The 17,007-nt window shown below is 42.5% G+C and overlaps 1 protein-coding gene across 6 annotated transcripts in view; it reads right to left on the bottom strand.

Moving 5' to 3' along the window:
* Positions 1-17,007, bottom strand: part of LOC114155726 (uncharacterized) — a 274,038-nt gene that overhangs the window by 237,276 nt on the left and 19,755 nt on the right. For all 6 annotated transcript variants that reach the window (XR_003597813.1, XR_003597811.1, XM_028035761.1 and 3 more), the window contains exons 2-3: positions 10,662-10,788; positions 9,558-9,619 (exon numbers count right to left, since the gene is read on the bottom strand). Coding sequence is in view for 4 of the 6 variants with exons in the window: in XM_028035761.1 (XP_027891562.1) it covers positions 9,558-9,619; positions 10,662-10,749 (150 nt within the window). In the remaining 2 variants the exon portion in view is untranslated. The remainder of the gene's footprint in view (positions 1-9,557; positions 9,620-10,661; positions 10,789-17,007) is intronic.

Here is a 17,007-nt window from a genome sequence, read left to right as displayed (position 1 = left end):
AGCAGACGCCGACTTTATTTTCCCCATAGAAGAAGAAACGGAAAAGCAGACGCCAACTTCATTTTCCCCGTAGAAGAAGAAATGGGGGAAAGCAGCCGCCGATGCAGCCAGCGGTGCATGCTGGGTTTTGTGTAAAGACCCCAAAATGGCTCCTATTAAGAGACACACTTACAACGCAGAGTTAAACTCAAGGCGATCAGTCACACAGTAGAACACGGGAATGGGCTCTTTGCACCTGCCGCGCTGACGTCACAACCGCATGCGCAAATGCGGCTCTCTTTTTTTGCTTTGAGTTACCATGACAGCTAGAAAAGACAAAGTCTTATTTCAGACGCAAATAAAACAATACTATGCACATTGCTGTCTTCCTGATATAATGGGCTTTTAAGTTTTCATGGATTTCCAAACGATCCTGAATTAAGAAGACGGTGGCTTGTAAATATTCGTCGCTACCAGTTAAAGCTAATGCCGCACAGCAAAGTTTACAGCCTTCACTTCACTCCGGATCAGCTTCTTCAGCCTAAAGCAGAAGGTAAAGGAGCCTCCTGTGTTATTTCCATGGAATTACTAAATTCTACTAAAACAGACACCCCCATTTTTGAAAAGATTATTTTAAGATGATTAGAACAACTGTCTAACATTAGCTGACTCATGTCAATGACTACCTAGTCAGTAGAGGGCGCTACTGTGAGTGAATGAACAAACGAGGAAACTTCTATAGTGTCTGCCCGCGCATGCGCAGTTAATAATAAACCGCTGCCAGCAGAGCAAGGCACAACGTATTAACGTGTCTGTTCCTCATCATTCACAGGTACTATTTATAACTATTCCTAAACATTCTTAAAGATGTTGAAAGTAATGTGAACTGTCTGTGACATTATAGTAACATTTTGAGAGAACTTGATCCGGGTTCTGAAAAGTATTTGATTTGTTTTGTCGAGTCGAATAATGGCTACCGTTAGTAGTTCTTTAACGGCTTGATTACAGAGAGCACCTGGGATGTACAGATGTGCGGGTGAAAGAGAACATCGTATTCGTTTACGTTTACTTTTTGGTATCTGAGCTAATGGCTGAAGGTATGAATGGGCATTAGAGTTATTACTGTCTTTGGTGATGGGAAGTTATTATTTTGATGAACATTAAGTTTATTTTGCAATGAACGACATATACACTCAGAGGCAGACACACGTAATGGGTTATTATGTTGCACTTTATTTTATTTTACAAAAGAGTATTTGTTTGTATGACTCAGGTTATTAACAATATTGCAAACCAAGAGGTCAATTGTATTTGAGCTGTTTTGAAGTGAAAGACTATGACAGTGTATTTTGACATGAATACTATCCCAATGTTATGATGTTTTGGGATAGTGTCAACTCAAGGATAGTTTGATATTTGTGTTTAAATAGAATGACTGAATGTTTAAGACTGTTGGAGTTATTAATAAACCGCTGCCAGCAGAGCAAGGCACAACGTAACGTGTCTGTTCCTCATCATTCACAGATCCACAGCGCATCCTGCCTGTGCATCGCTTGTGCCGGCCCAGATTCCCCCTAGGTCTGGGGCCGGTAACAATTGGGGGCTCGTCCGGGATCACCAGTGCCACCTAGTGGGGAGAGTGGGAACGGCTACAGAGAAAACCTGTGTCCAAAGCTTCAAGGAAGGCTGCAGTGCTGTGCGTCATCCAGAGAGTAGAGGTTACAGAGGTTAAAGATGGCTACCACAACCCCGCGAAGGATGCTGGTTTTCAAAATCCGAAAGAGACTGCTTGCATTGAGTATCAGTCAACTACAGGTCATCGCCAGTGCAATTGATGACGGATCGGGGCCGGACGCTGAGGGCCTTATGGCACTGAGTGAGCCAGAACTGTTTGATCTGATTGACGATTTCTTAAGAAGTGAGAAGCTAAGCGGCATGGAAGATGAAGGCATGTCTCAGATTCTTCACCTTGACGACATGCTCGATCACCTGTTACAAGACACGAATGAAGAAGATACGGTGGGGGAAGCGAGAGAAGTCAGTGAGGCTGCACCCCCCCAGGGGGAGGATACAGACACTCGTCGACGGATCAGTCCGACTACGGTATCCATGGGCTACCACCTGCTACCATCACCTGGAGAAAGAGACTTTCCCAGCCCTCAACCGACCACAGCCAGAGACGATAATGGACCCCCCAGGAACCTTTCCACCACATCGCCAGTTGAGTCCACCGCCAACAGCGCAGGCCTTCCTGGCCGTGCCAGCCTGTCTTCCAGTGTTGGTGAGCAGGTTGTAAAACTCACTGATGTAGCTGCTCTGTTTCCACGTAGAGAGTTTAAGATTTATGGTGGTCAGATTTCTGACACCGGGTCTGAAGTGTCCTACAGCAGCCTCTGTAAACAGATGGATCAAGGTTTACTGGAAGGGTTTAGTGAGACAGAAGTTATTCGCACTGTGTTTAAGATAACTAAACCTGGTACGTTCAGGGAGATGTTGACTAGCAAAGATGATCTTACTATGAGTGAGTTAAAAAGGTTTCTCCGCTCTCATATTAGAGACAAAAACGGGACCGAACTTTTTCAGGAGCTTAGTACTGCTAGACAGCAAGACAAAGAGGCCCCACAGCAATTCTTTTATCGTATCATGGGTCTAAAACAGAGGATTATTTTTGAGTCACAACAGCCAGGTGCAGATTTTTGTTATGATAAAAAACTCGTCCAAGGTACATTTCTTCACACTCTTTACCAAGGGTTAAATGAGAAAAATAGCCATGTAAGATGTGACCTGAAACCTTTTCTGACAAACTTACAGGTTACTGATGACCTTCTCTTAGAACAGATCACTAAGTCCACTGTTGAGGAGACAGATAGGTTGAAACGCCTTGGTACAGTGACTAAAACCCGACCAGTGTCTGTAAATGTGGCTCAAACTGACCAGACTAAACCGACCGCTGTTGATGCTGAATTACAGGCTAACCGTGTTGCTATTCTAGAACTGACTGCACAGGTGAACTCGATCGCTCAACAAGTTGCCCGCGTTGTCAAACCTTTAGAGCCTGTGACCAATGGGAGTCCTTGTTCCCCCTTCACCCGGCCCTCAAATCGATCCCAGATATCAGCTGAGAACAGAGGCAGATGTCAGGAGTGTGTGCAAAAGAACATTAGGAGCTGCCCACACTGTTTTGTTTGTGGCCAAGAAGGTCATAGAGCAGTTGGATGTCTGCAAAGAAAGGTGTCGGTAAACGAGAGGAGGTCACAGGAATGAGGCTGCCTGTGACCGTCGCCAGTAACAAGCCTCCAGCACAGGTTAACTCAGTTGAAACCGCAAACCCAGTAGACTCAACTACACTGCTGTCCCAGCCCACATCTAGAAACCGTGTAGCACAATTAATTGGCAAGCGATGTATGGTCTCATGCGCAGTGAATGGAGTCCCACTTCAAATGCTGCTTGACTCAGGGGCTCAGGTGACCATGGTGGGGAGAGCATGGGTAGATGAAGCGCTACCCAGTGTTAATATACAGCCACTCTCATCCTTATTCCCAGACCAACCGCTTGAAGTATCTGCAGCTAATGGCACCACGGTTCCGTTCGACGGATGGGCTTATGTTGACTTACAGATACGTAGTAAGAGCCATGGACACGTTGACATTCAAGTACCCATATTAATAAGTCAGAGTTGTGTTAATGGTCCCCTTTTAGGTAGCAATGTCATTGCAGAGATGATTGAGGAAAACAAAGAACAGGTAGATATTGCTGCCATACTGAAGGAAGCCATGAGTCTCAGTGAACAAACAGTGGAAACTCTGATCTCCATCCTCCAGATATTGTCCCCTGATGAAACACCTTCCCCTTGCCCTGTGCGAGTCGGAAAGAAAGGACTAACAATCCCTGCTGGTCAAATCTGTGAGGTGAGGTGCAGAGTCAGAGCATGGCCACAGAGTGGAACAATGCTATTTGAGCCCAGCCTAGAGAACAACTGTCCTGAGGGTTTAGACCCCCTTCCTACTTTAGTCAACGTCCCCTCAGGCGCATCAAAAACTGCGAAAATCCCCCTTCAGAACTTCACCAAACATGACATCTATCTGCCACAGAGAACCATATTGGGCACAATTGAGGGAATTAGTGAGGTAAAACCTATTACCCATTCTCCCAGCAATCCGAAGCAGACAAACAGTTTCACTGTTCAAACCTGCTCTGCTCTGATTAGAGAAAAATGGCATCCACCTATTGAACTGTCACACCTCGAAGAGGATGAACAAAACATTGCCAGAGAGATGTTATATGAGGAATCAGATGTCTTTGCCAAGGATGATGCTGACATCGGTTGCATCCCAAAATTGAAACTCAAAATCCAGCTTAATGATGAGACCCCTGTTCAAAAGCGCTATAATGCTATCCCCAAGCCCCTGTACGGAGAAGTAAAAGAATATGTGCGGAAATTACTTGACCATGGCTGGATAAGAAAGTCCACCTCACCGTACTCATCTCCCGTGGTCTGCGTACGAAAAAAAGATAAGAGCCTACGTCTGTGTGTCGACTATAGGGCGTTAAATCGGAAAACTGTCCCAGACCGTCATCCGCTGCCGCGCATTCAGGACCTGCTGGACAACCTGGGGGGCTACTCCTGGTTCTCCATACTCGACCAGGGCAGTGCTTACCACCAGGGTTTTGTCGATGAGAGTTCCAGGCACCTGACCGCCTTCAGTACCCCTTGGGGATTATATGAGTGGCTTCGCCTCCCTTTTGGCCTTACCAACGCCCCAGCGGCTTTTCAAAGATGTATGGAGGGCGTACTTGATGGTGTGAGGGACGAATGCTGCTCCCCGTATCTGGATGATGTACTTTGTTTTTCCAAATCATTCAATGACCACGTGGAGGACTTGAGGCGGGTGCTCCGTCGGCTACGGGAACATGGCATTAAGCTACGCCCAAAGAAATGCGAACTGTTCAGACGACAAGTGCGATACATTGGGCGCCTAGTGACAAGTGAAGGTATCCAGATAGATCCTAAAGACCTGGAAGCAGTGTTGCAACTTAAAGAGAGAGAGCCGAAGAATGTGGGGGAAGTCAGGGGTCTGTTAGGCTTCCTTAGCTATTATAGATCGTTCATACAAGACTTCTCAAGAATTGCACGACCTCTGTTTCAACTCATAGAGGGTGCCAGGCAGCCAAGCCAGAAACCTGTCACAGGTAAAAGCACCCCAGCCAAACAAAAGGTGTTGAAGTCTGGGCCGCTTCTCTCCAATACACCTGTCCAGTGGACTTCTGGACACACTGCTGTTGTCACTCGCCTTGTGGACATGCTAACCAATCCACCTGTTTTGGCCTACCCCGACTATAATTTGCCCTTTGTACTGAACACCGATGCATCCAATGAAGGGCTGGGGGCTGTGCTTTATCAGCAGCAGGGAGGCAAACTTCGTGTGATTGCTTACGGATCCAGAACACTTACACCAGCTGAAAAAAATTACCACCTCCATTCTGGTAAGCTGGAGTTTTTGGCCTTGAAGTGGGCAATCTGTGACAGGTTTCGGGATTATCTCTATTATGCACCTACATTCACCGTGTATACAGATAATAACCCCCTTACTTACGTCATAAGTACAGCCAAGCTCAATGCGGTTGGACATCGCTGGGTGGGTGAGTTGGCAGATTTTCACTTCACCATAAAATACAGGCCAGGCAAGGCGAACGCTGACGCCGACACCCTGTCACGTTATCCAGTACAGCTGAAGGGTCACGTATCAGAGTACACGGAAACCCTCCCCCCTGAAGTTGTTTCCACTATATGGCAGGGGAGCAAGGCTGTAGCTCATAAGGATGTGCCATGGATGGCTGCACTACATCTCCATTCTGGTGATGAAGACGACTCCTCTGTGACGGTCCCCATCATCACCCCAGAAGACATCCGAGTTGCTCAAATGGAGGATGAAGCAATCAATGAGGTGATGACACTGAAGAGGAGTGGATGGAACCCCAATGGTAAAGATAAAAGACGGATGGGACAAGAGACAAGGAGACTTGTACATGAATGGACCAAACTCAAACTGGACAAAGGAATTCTGTACAGACATACAGGAAAATGGAAACAGCTCGTTCTTCCAAGTAAGCTAAAGGCGACCGTGCTCAAACATCTGCATGATGACATGGGACATGTCGGAGCTGACAAAGTCATCCACCTAGCAAGGCAAAGGTTCTATTGGCCATTCATGCAGCGGGAAATAGAAGATCATGTCATCCGCCGGTGCTCTTGTATTAAGCAGAAAAAACCCACTGTCCCAGAAAAGGCGCCTATGGGGTCACTTACAACTAGTGCTCCGTTTGAGCTCGTTTCTATTGACTACCTGCATCTGGAGCCAAGTAAGGGAGGATTTGAGTATGTATTAGTCTTGGTCGATCATTTTACACGCTTCGCGCAAGCGTACCCAACTAAGAACAAGTCAGGCAAGACGGCAGCTGAGAAAATCTTCAGTGATTTTATTCCCCGTTTCTCTTACCCTCAGATTTTGCACCATGACCAGGGACAGGAGTTTGAGAATAATCTATTCCAGCGGCTCCAACAGCTGTCTGGCATTGCTCACTCTCGTACTACCCCATACCACCCGCAGGGGAATCCGGTCGAACGGCTGAATAGAACGCTGTTACAGATGCTGCGCACTCTCCAAGAGGAAAGGAAAACTGAGTGGAAAGATTATTTGCCCCATATAGTCCATGCGTACAATTGTACGAAACATGAAGCCACCGGCTATTCGCCATTCTTTCTCCTCTATGGAAGAGCCCCACGCCTGCCCATCGACTTAGTTTTTGACCTGGGGACAGAGGAAGAAGTGCCAAGTCGCGAGGATTATGCACAGAAATGGGCTACTCGAATGCAAGAGGCTTATAGGATAGCCTCAGAGAATAGTCGTAACAGCTCAGTTAAAGGAAAAAAATACTACGACCGTGGTGTTAAAGGAATTGCACTTCAGCCAGGAGACCGCGTGCTTATCAGGAACCTCTCAGAGAGAGGTGGCCCTGGCAAACTCCGTGCTTATTGGGAGAAGACAGTGCACAGAGTTATTGAAAGGATGGGGGACAGCCCTGTGTACAAAGTTCAAGCTGAAAAGGGAGACAAAACTATCCGTGTACTCCATCGTAACCTTCTCTTATCTGTTAATGACTTGCCATTCGAACAAGATGAGCAATCTTGTCATGCACAACGGCAACAAATAAAGCAGAGACACAGACAGATGAGCAACAGAGAAGTAGATGAGCAAGATTCTGATGGTCCTGTTGAAGAGGAGGGATATGTGTACAATCCCCGACGGCTGCCTGTGTATACAAGGAGAACAATAAGACATCAGGAGCCTCCATCTGATACACTCGGCAAGCTCAGAGTAGGGGCACAAGAATTCCAACCTCAAAGACGTGCATCAGCTTCAGGTGCTGAGTACAGGCAAATGGAATCTGCTCCCATGGTCGTACCAGCATCAGCACCAGCACAACTACAGGATGACACACCGTCAGCTGAGAATGTCCATGAACAAACTGGAACAGTTGATCGAGCAGATAATCCAGGTCAAGGAATGCCAGAGAGGATGGTTGAGCCTGATAGAGAGTCACAAGGTGGAGAGCTCCTAAGGAGGTCCACCCGCAGGGTACAACCCAGAGAGAGATTCACTTATGACCAATTTGGGCAGCCGTCATACCAGCCCTGGCGACACGGAGTGAATGCTATGTTCTCCTTTGTTCCTTACCCCATGACTCCGTACCCCGTCTTACTCGGAACAGACTACTACTCTACTCCAACTGTGTGGACTCATTAGACAGATGACTTCTCCTAGACTATTACCTGTCTAGGTTATTTCTTGTTGGTGTAGTTCTGGATGTCCGGAGACATCTCTTGAAGTGGGGGTGAGTGTAGTGGATCTAGAAATTAATGTGTTACTAAAACAGACACCCCCATTTTTGAAAAGATTATTTTAAGATGATTAGAACAACTGTCTAACATTAGCTGACTCATGTCAATGACTACCTAGTCAGTAGAGGGCGCTACTGTGAGTGAATGAACAAACGAGGAAACTTCCATAGTGTCTGCCCGCGCATGCGCAGTTAATAATAAACCGCTGCCAGCAGAGCAAGGCACAACGTATTAACGTGTCTGTTCCTCATCATTCACAGGTACTATTTATAACTATTCCTAAACATTCTTAAAGATGTTGAAAGTAATGTGAACTGTCTGTGACATTATAGTAACATTTTGAGAGAACTTGATCCGGGTTCTGAAAAGTATTTGATTTGTTTTGTCGAGTCGAATAATGGCTACCGTTAGTAGTTCTTTAACGGCTTGATTACAGAGAGCACCTGGGATGTACAGATGTGCGGGTGAAAGAGAACATCGTATTCGTTTACGTTTACTTTTTGGTATCTGAGCTAATGGCTGAAGGTATGAATGGGCATTAGAGTTATTACTGTCTTTGGTGATGGGAAGTTATTATTTTGATGAACATTAAGTTTATTTTGCAATGAACGACATATACACTCAGAGGCAGACACACGTAATGGGTTATTATGTTGCACTTTATTTTATTTTACAAAAGAGTATTTGTTTGTATGACTCAGGTTATTAACAATATTGCAAACCAAGAGGTCAATTGTATTTGAGCTGTTTTGAAGTGAAAGACTATGACAGTGTATTTTGACATGAATACTATCCCAATGTTATGATGTTTTGGGATAGTGTCAACTCAAGGATAGTTTGATATTTGTGTTTAAATAGAATGACTGAATGTTTAAGACTGTTGGAGTTATTAATAAACCGCTGCCAGCAGAGCAAGGCACAACGTATTAACGTGTCTGTTCCTCATCATTCACAGATCCACAGCGCATCCTGCCTGTGCATCGCTTGTGCCGGCCCAGATTCCCCCTAGGTCTGGGGCCGGTAACACACATTTTTACAAGAAAAATGTCCGGCATAAGCTAAAGCTAATGTTAGCCACAAAGTTTAAAGAAAGTAAAACTCACCTTCGTATCTGTGTATAATGAGGCGAACATCTTAAAACCTTTCTCCAGCTTATTGTCGGGGCTTCGGATAGATGTACATCATTAAGCTGAGGTGCAAAGAGCCCATAAAGCAGCCGAGAGAATTTAACATGAACAATCAATGGTGCGGAAGTGGAGGAAGCAACAGCTGTTCATTTTGGGAATGAACGGAGTTTTCAGAACGCTGGTTTGTAATCTATTAATAAAGTTTGACTGACCTATCTGACTGTTTTGTCGACATTCCCTTTATCGCAGTTCCATCTAATGGATGCATAACGTAACCCCAGCCTCTACTGTAGCGTCTATTCTATGCGCCTTATAATGCGGTGCGCCTTATATATGAAAAAAGTTTTAAAATAGGCCATTCATTGAAGGTGCGCCTTATAATGCGGTGCGCCTTATAGTGCGGAAAATACGGTATATACCCCAAAGCCCTAATTTCATATGCTTTGAAATTGGTCAATAACTATAAGCATTTTCTTCCAACTTTCAGTAAGTACAACAAACTGCTGGATTTGTCAGTAGAAACAGCTTTTAGAGTCAGAATGCAATCTCACCTTTGCCAACTGAGCATTGACCCAGTTGGTGAAAGTTCTCTTCTGGATTTGCTGTTGTTCCACTGTCAAAGAAAAGAAATGCATAGTTAACATTAACTTACTTTCTTACAGCTATGATAGAATTTAATCTTCTACCAAATCTTTATGTAGATGCCCGCACTTTGAGTTATGGCTTAAGGCCATGCTTAATACAGTTATTAATGATAAGTATTTAATTTGTTGTAAATATTTTCTTTTTGCCTAACCAGTTCTATTTGTGCAAAGCATTATGCACAATGGAGGAACATTTTCTCAACCTCAAGCAATTTCAAACTCTATATATGTCATGATGTGGTGGAATTGGTGGTGAGGCAGACGCTTGAGACCCAGGTTGAAATGAGATGATGGTGTTTAATAACGAAAATCCAAGAATACACAAACAAAATCCAAAACAGTCCGAAAATCTGACAGCACAGTTGAGCAGAAGACTAGGTGTCAATCATAAGGGGGGGCTCTAGGCTCCAATAAAAGCATCTTAATGGAGTTTAAACCCTTAAATCTTAACCCCGGAAAATACAATGGAAAAATGCCACGAAGGCGTTCCGGTGCAAGTTAAGGGGCTAATTATGTATTACACATTTCCGTCAAGTTTGTTATTCATCTCGGATTGTAAAAGTTGTTTTTTCCCCTGTCATAGTAGCCACCGGAAAATACAGCAAAGTCTTTTTTAAAAAGGGCGCTCTTCTAGTGGGCATAGGCATTGTGCTCCAGGGCCGTCAACTGAGTGAAGGAGAGGTTAATACCATGGGTTTTCTTGGGGCTGCCACGTCAATAAAAGCACAAAAGACCCTCCTAAAGGGTTTGAATTTTTTAATAGCCTCAGTCAAAGCAACATTGTTTAGTAAATAAATAATACACACTACTATTTATTTTCCTTAAATACAATATACTTGTGGTTCAGTCGTAGCCAAAGTTGAGAAAGTTCAGGGGGTATGAATACTTATGCATCCTTGTAAGTTATACTGCTACATTCGTAATAGAAAGACTGTTTCATTTGTATTGCCATATAAACCTTGAGTTTAAACAAGCAGTCAAAATGTTTATTGTAAGCAAAGATGGACTGACCTTGCAGAACCATGTGGATGTTATCGATGTCCAGGGGGATGGACCTCGTCTCCAACAAACCATCGTTCGAGTAGAAGTCTGATGACATCCTTTCTGATCAACAGGCTCCTGACAGCATACTGTAGATCTGCAAAATACATAGAAATATAGCTACTTTGGTCTTGCCATATATGTACATACTTTTCAGTTTACCTTCTTTATTTCTTCTTTTTTTTCTTTTCTTTGCACATTACTATTTAGTTTCCAGTGACGTGCAGTCAGGGGAGGCAAGTGAGGCTCTGCCTCACCTGTAATCATGGAAAAATAATAATGATAAAATCATTTATATTGCTATTTTCACCCTGGTTTGTAGTTTGTACTATACCTATTTTTCATTTAATTTAAAAAAGTACAGATTATTTTTTCTTCAAAATCGCTGAATTTCTGCATTTTCCCATTCAAATGCTCGGAAGCGAAGCTGGTGAGGCAGCAGCGAGCTGAGCCTCACCTGGGATTGCGCAACCTCTCGCTAACTGCACTGGCTGCCATTCTGAGAGCATGTTCCTCCTGTCTGTACGTCGCCAATAAAATGGCTAAAAAACATTTAATGTATGAACTGATTTTCCATAATTTAGCTTATGTATATAATGTACAGTGTTTTTTTTGTCACCAACTGTGTGCGTAAGGTGTTTCATGTGCTGAAGAGCGATCAAAAACGAGGTGAGGCAGGCAGTTCTCTTGCCTCATGGCAGGGGGCGCTCATGATCCCAGACATTGTGACTCCACAACTGCAGAGTAAGATACTGTAAGCGAGCTAGCCATGGAGCTAGCCATACAGCAGGGGTGTCCAAACTTTTTGCAAAGAGGGCCAGATTTGATAAAGTCAAGATGCCTGGGGGCCAATAGTTTGTTCGGACATTTTTTAACCACAAAAGTGTCATGCAAATACACACTGTTATAAAACAATTTTCATTGTCACAATTATCTTTATTTTTCAAATGACAAAATAACCAAATATAAGCCACTCAGGCAACACTAAAAGCAGAAATTCTGCTTTTCTTTCATATCTGGAGAGTCAGATAACATTGAACAAACCGTATAAAATACCTTAAATTTACATGAGTTTAAAAATATCTTTGCCTCAAGAACATTTTAAACAGGAGTTATAAGTAATACAATATTGTCTGTTATTAAATTTTAAAACAAGTGAATTTTGCTCTTGTCATTTACAATATCTTTCAGAAAGTAATAGTTTGTCACATCGACAGGTTCATAACCAAATCTTACTCAAGAGTTTAATAAAAATAAGTGCCATAAATCCAGGTGCATAAATGTTCTTTTGGCTTTTCACTGCTGATAGTGACAGACGTTGCCGTTCAAAACACTCAGTTTTATGTCCTCAACTCTCAGTGCCACACTGTTACTGCCAGGCAAACATTCGCAAATTCTTGCTTCTTCTCAGGGCAAAATGTTCTCCACCATTTTCATAACACAGTTTTGATAAATGTACCTTCAGTAAAAGGTTTGCCATGTTTAGCTATTAACATTAACATCGTAGCTTGCTTTGGTGGTATTTTCTTTTGACTCACAGGCCCGAGTGAAGAATCGCTGTTGTGATGCCAGTGCAGCTTGGAGCTGCTTCAGTTTTTCAGCACGGTCACTTCCTGTTAGCTTGTTGTATGTGTTAGCATGTTTAGTCTGGTAGTGTCTCTTTACGTCAAAATCCTTAAACAAGGCAACCGTCTCATTACAAATTAGACAAGCACAATTGCCTGGATTTTCAGAAAAGAAGTATTGTAATTCCCATCTCTCTTGAAAGCGGCGGCCCTCACTGTCAACTTTCCTCGTTTTCTTTGCAGTGGCCATGGCAGAAATGAGTGGAGAGGGATTCGCTGCACGGAGGCAGAGACTGATAGTATTAAAGTGGTGCTGCCACCATTTGGTGAAAGGAGGAATTACAGTTTCAAGTTTTATGATTTATTTATTCTGTTTCACAGTGCAGGCGGGCCATAAATAATACATTATAAGACCAAAGCTGCGGGCCGTATGAAATCTGGCCGCGGGCCGTGATTGGCCCCCGGGCCGGACTTTGGACATGCCTGCCATACAGTAAAGTCAAGTGCAGCGATATATTTATAGTTTTCTCCTCTTACCACAGCAATTAAATAATAATCACAAAATAATACTAAAACAATACTACTGCAACAGACTGAATGTTCTGCTTTTTGCGTGGGAAATATTTGAGTGTTTTTTATTGTGGCGTTGTTGTCAGTTGCTATGGCAACGAGTCTGCGCGTAGCTGCGCTGATACAGAGAGCGACAAAGACGTGGTTTTGAGTTGTACTTTAACGGTTTTTCCCTTCGCTGCGGAGCACAGCACGAAAGGAATAATATCTACATGTCCAAGTTTGATTGAGTGAACGGAAATAGTCTTTTTGCCCTCCAGCGTTGTCCACATGCGCGTAATTTCCTTACATAAACAATAACATGCAGGGGGTCTATATTTATAAATCTGAAGATGATTAAACCACTGAGTGCCTCATGTGAAACATGTGTAGGCTGTGAATTAACAAAAGGAACTGGTGTGGAGTTTGCAACAGGCACAAACTGTGGATTTATCACAGACTGGTCAACTGTGCATTCATTGTGACCAGGCACCACAGGCCTACCCCTCCCAAAACACAGTGAAGCATTATGTGGATTGTTTGCTGAACCAAAACTGACACCACTGCCTACATATTCAAGTTCCGGCAGATTTGCATGATACATGTCTGTGAATTGCAACAAAGCAAACAATTAAAAGAAAAATGACTTAAAAATATATATATAGAAAAAAAAATAATCACACACCCAGAGCAAATACAGAAAAAAAAACAAAAAAACACAGCTTTTAATGGGAAACTTATTTTGTTGTTGTCGGTGTTGAGCGTCTAGCGCAAAAAAAAAAAAATATATATATATATATATATAGTAATATTAAACCTGAAAGACCGCACTCAGGGCAAAGCGGCTCTAGTGGCGCAGCTCGGGATCACGAGACAGCCAGAGATCGTCACAGCTCCGCTGGACTGGGGTTCGCTGACTGCGGACTCGATCAGAGATGTCTCGGGTCGAACGGCACCAAGTGTGACCGGTGGACTTCTGCGTTGTGTGTTTATAGGACAAACCATAAAAACACCGAGTCTGGGTTTGGAGGCGGACTCCGTTTATTCAGCCTGTCAATCGGGAGATATTAGCATTAGCACGTAGCATGTGCTCCAGTTCTCCAACCCGATCTATACAAAATCATAATGTTAGCATGCATCAAATCTTATAAATGCATAATAGCAACTCGAATGAAAATATTAACCTAACATTGATACAGAAGAAAAAAAATAAACATTTGGACAATATAAATGAAAGGATTACAATAGATTATAAAACTTGCCTCTTCCCAGTGGAACGATTAACAAAAGGGAAGAGGAAATGAACAACTTAACATTTATAATGGTGCTGGAGGACCCTGAACAAAAGAAGAAGAAAGTAGGGCAGAGCTGGAGGACCAAACCCCTCATAGCAGACACAGAGGAACACAAAGACAGACAAGTATAAGAGGGCAAATAAATTAAAGAAAACATTTTGTGAAAATATACAACAATATAGACCCAGTTACAATTACATTACAAAGACATATTAAAACAAACCTTTATCTTGGCTTTTATCTGTTCTTTCTCCCTGAAGGATAAGTCCTTTTTTGAGACATTGTATTGCTAACTTATCTTCTACCAGAGCTTTGAATGCTTGGATGCGCTCTGCACGCTGCACGCTGCACGGCAGCTCGTTACCAACAAAGCGTGCATGACATACCGCCAAGTCTTGTTGTATGTAGATGATGTTTTATTAGCATCTCCTAACATGGAAATCTGTAAACAAGACACTTTAGCACTTCTAAAACATCTAGCTGAGGAAGGTCATAAGGTCAATAAAAATAAACTCCAACTGTGTAAAGAACAAGTAAAATATTTGGGTCATAATTTAAGTGCAGGAGGGCGGACCATAATGGAGGATAGAAAAACAACGATTCTCCAAGCACCTAAACCGCAAACAAAAAAACAGATGATGTCTTTTCTAGGGTTAACTAATTATTGTCGGAACTGGGTGCCTAATTATGCAGAAATTGTGGCCCCTTTAAGTAAACTAATGTATGAAAAAGATCTAAAAATGTCTTCCTTTTTGGAATGGACAGAGGAAGCAGAAAAAGCACTATGTGAAATAAAACAGGCCCTAGTGTCAAGTGCTGCGCTCGCCTTACCAGACTATAAGAAACCTTTTTTCCAGATGGTGGATTGCAAAGGTCAGTTTATGACCTCGGTACTGGTTCAACAACATGGTGATAAAATGAGACCAATAGCATATTTTTCTTCCAAACTTGATAGTGTGGCGTGCGCCCAGCCTCCCTGTGTGAGAGCAGTGATTGCTGCTTCTATGGCTGTAGAAGTCAGTGCTCCTGTTGTACTGTTTCATCCGTTAACATTAAAAGTACCACATGCAGTTTCAGCACTATTATTACAAACAAATATGACTTTCCTATCGCCTGCGAGGCATCTCTCCTGTATGAGCACATTATTATCGCAACCTCATTTGACTATTGAAAGATGCACAGTTTTAAATCCTGCAACTTTGTTACCTCTTCCAGATGATGGTACAAAGCATGATTGTCAGGAAATGGCAGAACAAAACGCAAAGAGTAGAAATGATTTAAAAGATCTACCATTAGATCAAGGTGAAATACTTTTTGTTGATGGTTCTTCAAAGAAAAATGAACAAGGAAAAACTCAAACCGGTTATGCAGTAGTGACTAAAAAATTAGTGTTAAAAGCTGAAAAACTTCCCTCGCACTATTCAGCTCAGGCTGCAGAATTGATAGCGCTAACCACCGCTTGTAAACTAATGAAAAATAAAGAAGTGACGATTTACACCGATAGTCAATATGCGTTTGCAACAGTACACACGTTTGCACAGTACTGGAAAAATAGGGGTATGATAACTTCTGCAGGAAAACCAGTAACTCATGCAGACCTATTAAAAGATTTACTACAAGCTGTGCAGCTGCCAAAACAATTAGCAATCTGTAAATGTGGCGCACACACCACAGGGACAGATAAAGTGTCTCTAGGGAACGCCTTCGCTGATAAGATGGCAAAAAAAGCAGCGGAGGGGCAAATAAAGGTCTTACATATGGAAGAAAAATCAAACATATGACATAAGATCCTAATAGACATGCAACAATTAAGTCCTAAAAAAGAAAAAGATCTTTGGATTAAAAATGGAGCGAAACTAGAAGATCAAATCTATAAGTGACCTGCAAATAAGCCTATCTTGCCGAAAAACTTATATAGGTGGGCTGCAATATTGAGCCATGGCGTTTCACATGTCTCAACTGGGGGGATGGTAGGACAGATACATCAACATTACAAAACTTATGGATTTATTTCTTTTTCGAAAACTTTTTGTAGAGCTTGTTTAATTTGTGCTAAACACAACTCCCAGGGCAATCTAAGATTGCGCAGAGGGCAATTTCCTAATCCGCAATATCCATTTCAAACAATACATATGGATTTCATAGAATTAAATAAAAGTGAAGGGAAAAAGTACTGTTTAGTAATAATTGATGCTTTCTCTAAATGGATTGAACTCTTTCCTACAAAAAATCCAGATGCTTTAACAGTAGCAAAAGCACTTTGTAAAGATATCATTCCTAGATATGGGATTCCTGAAAAAATATATAGTGATAATGGAACTCATTTTGTAAACCAAATTATAAGAAAAATAGGAACTATGTTTCACATGGATTTAAAGAACCACTGTGCCTATCACCCTCAGAGTGCCGGATTGATCGAAAGGATGAATTCGACAATTAAAACTAGGCTAAAAAAGTGCATTGAAGAAACTGGTAGGCCTTGGACGCAGTGTTTAGATTTGGTAAAATTATACATTAACATTACAAGCACATCAGGGCTTACACCGTTTGAAACTCTATTTGGAAGACCGTATAGACTGCCACAGTTTAAAAATCAATGGGAAATAGACGATGAAGCTAATTTAGCTGATTATATGAGAGCCATGTTAGAAAAACAAAAAGAAAAACAAACTGAAGATCACTCTTCTGTGTCTCAGCAGGAAAATCTCTTAGTGGAACCTGGAGATTGGGTGCTGATAAAAAGCATTAAGAAGAAACACTGGTACTCTCCGAAGTGGGAAGGGCCGTACCAAGTGTTGTTGACAACGCCTACAGCTGTGAAAATAGCAGAGAGATCAACTTGGGTACATTTGGTACATTGTAAAAAGGTCATTTCATTTTAAAAATAGCTAAAAGAAGACAAGCTTG

The sequence above is a fragment of the Xiphophorus couchianus genome, chromosome 13 (assembly GCF_001444195.1).
Source record: "Xiphophorus couchianus chromosome 13, X_couchianus-1.0, whole genome shotgun sequence".
Classification (NCBI taxonomy): domain Eukaryota; kingdom Metazoa; phylum Chordata; class Actinopteri; order Cyprinodontiformes; family Poeciliidae; genus Xiphophorus; species Xiphophorus couchianus.
Note: the sequence above shows the minus strand (reverse complement) of the source record. Positions and strands in the feature narration are given on the sequence as shown.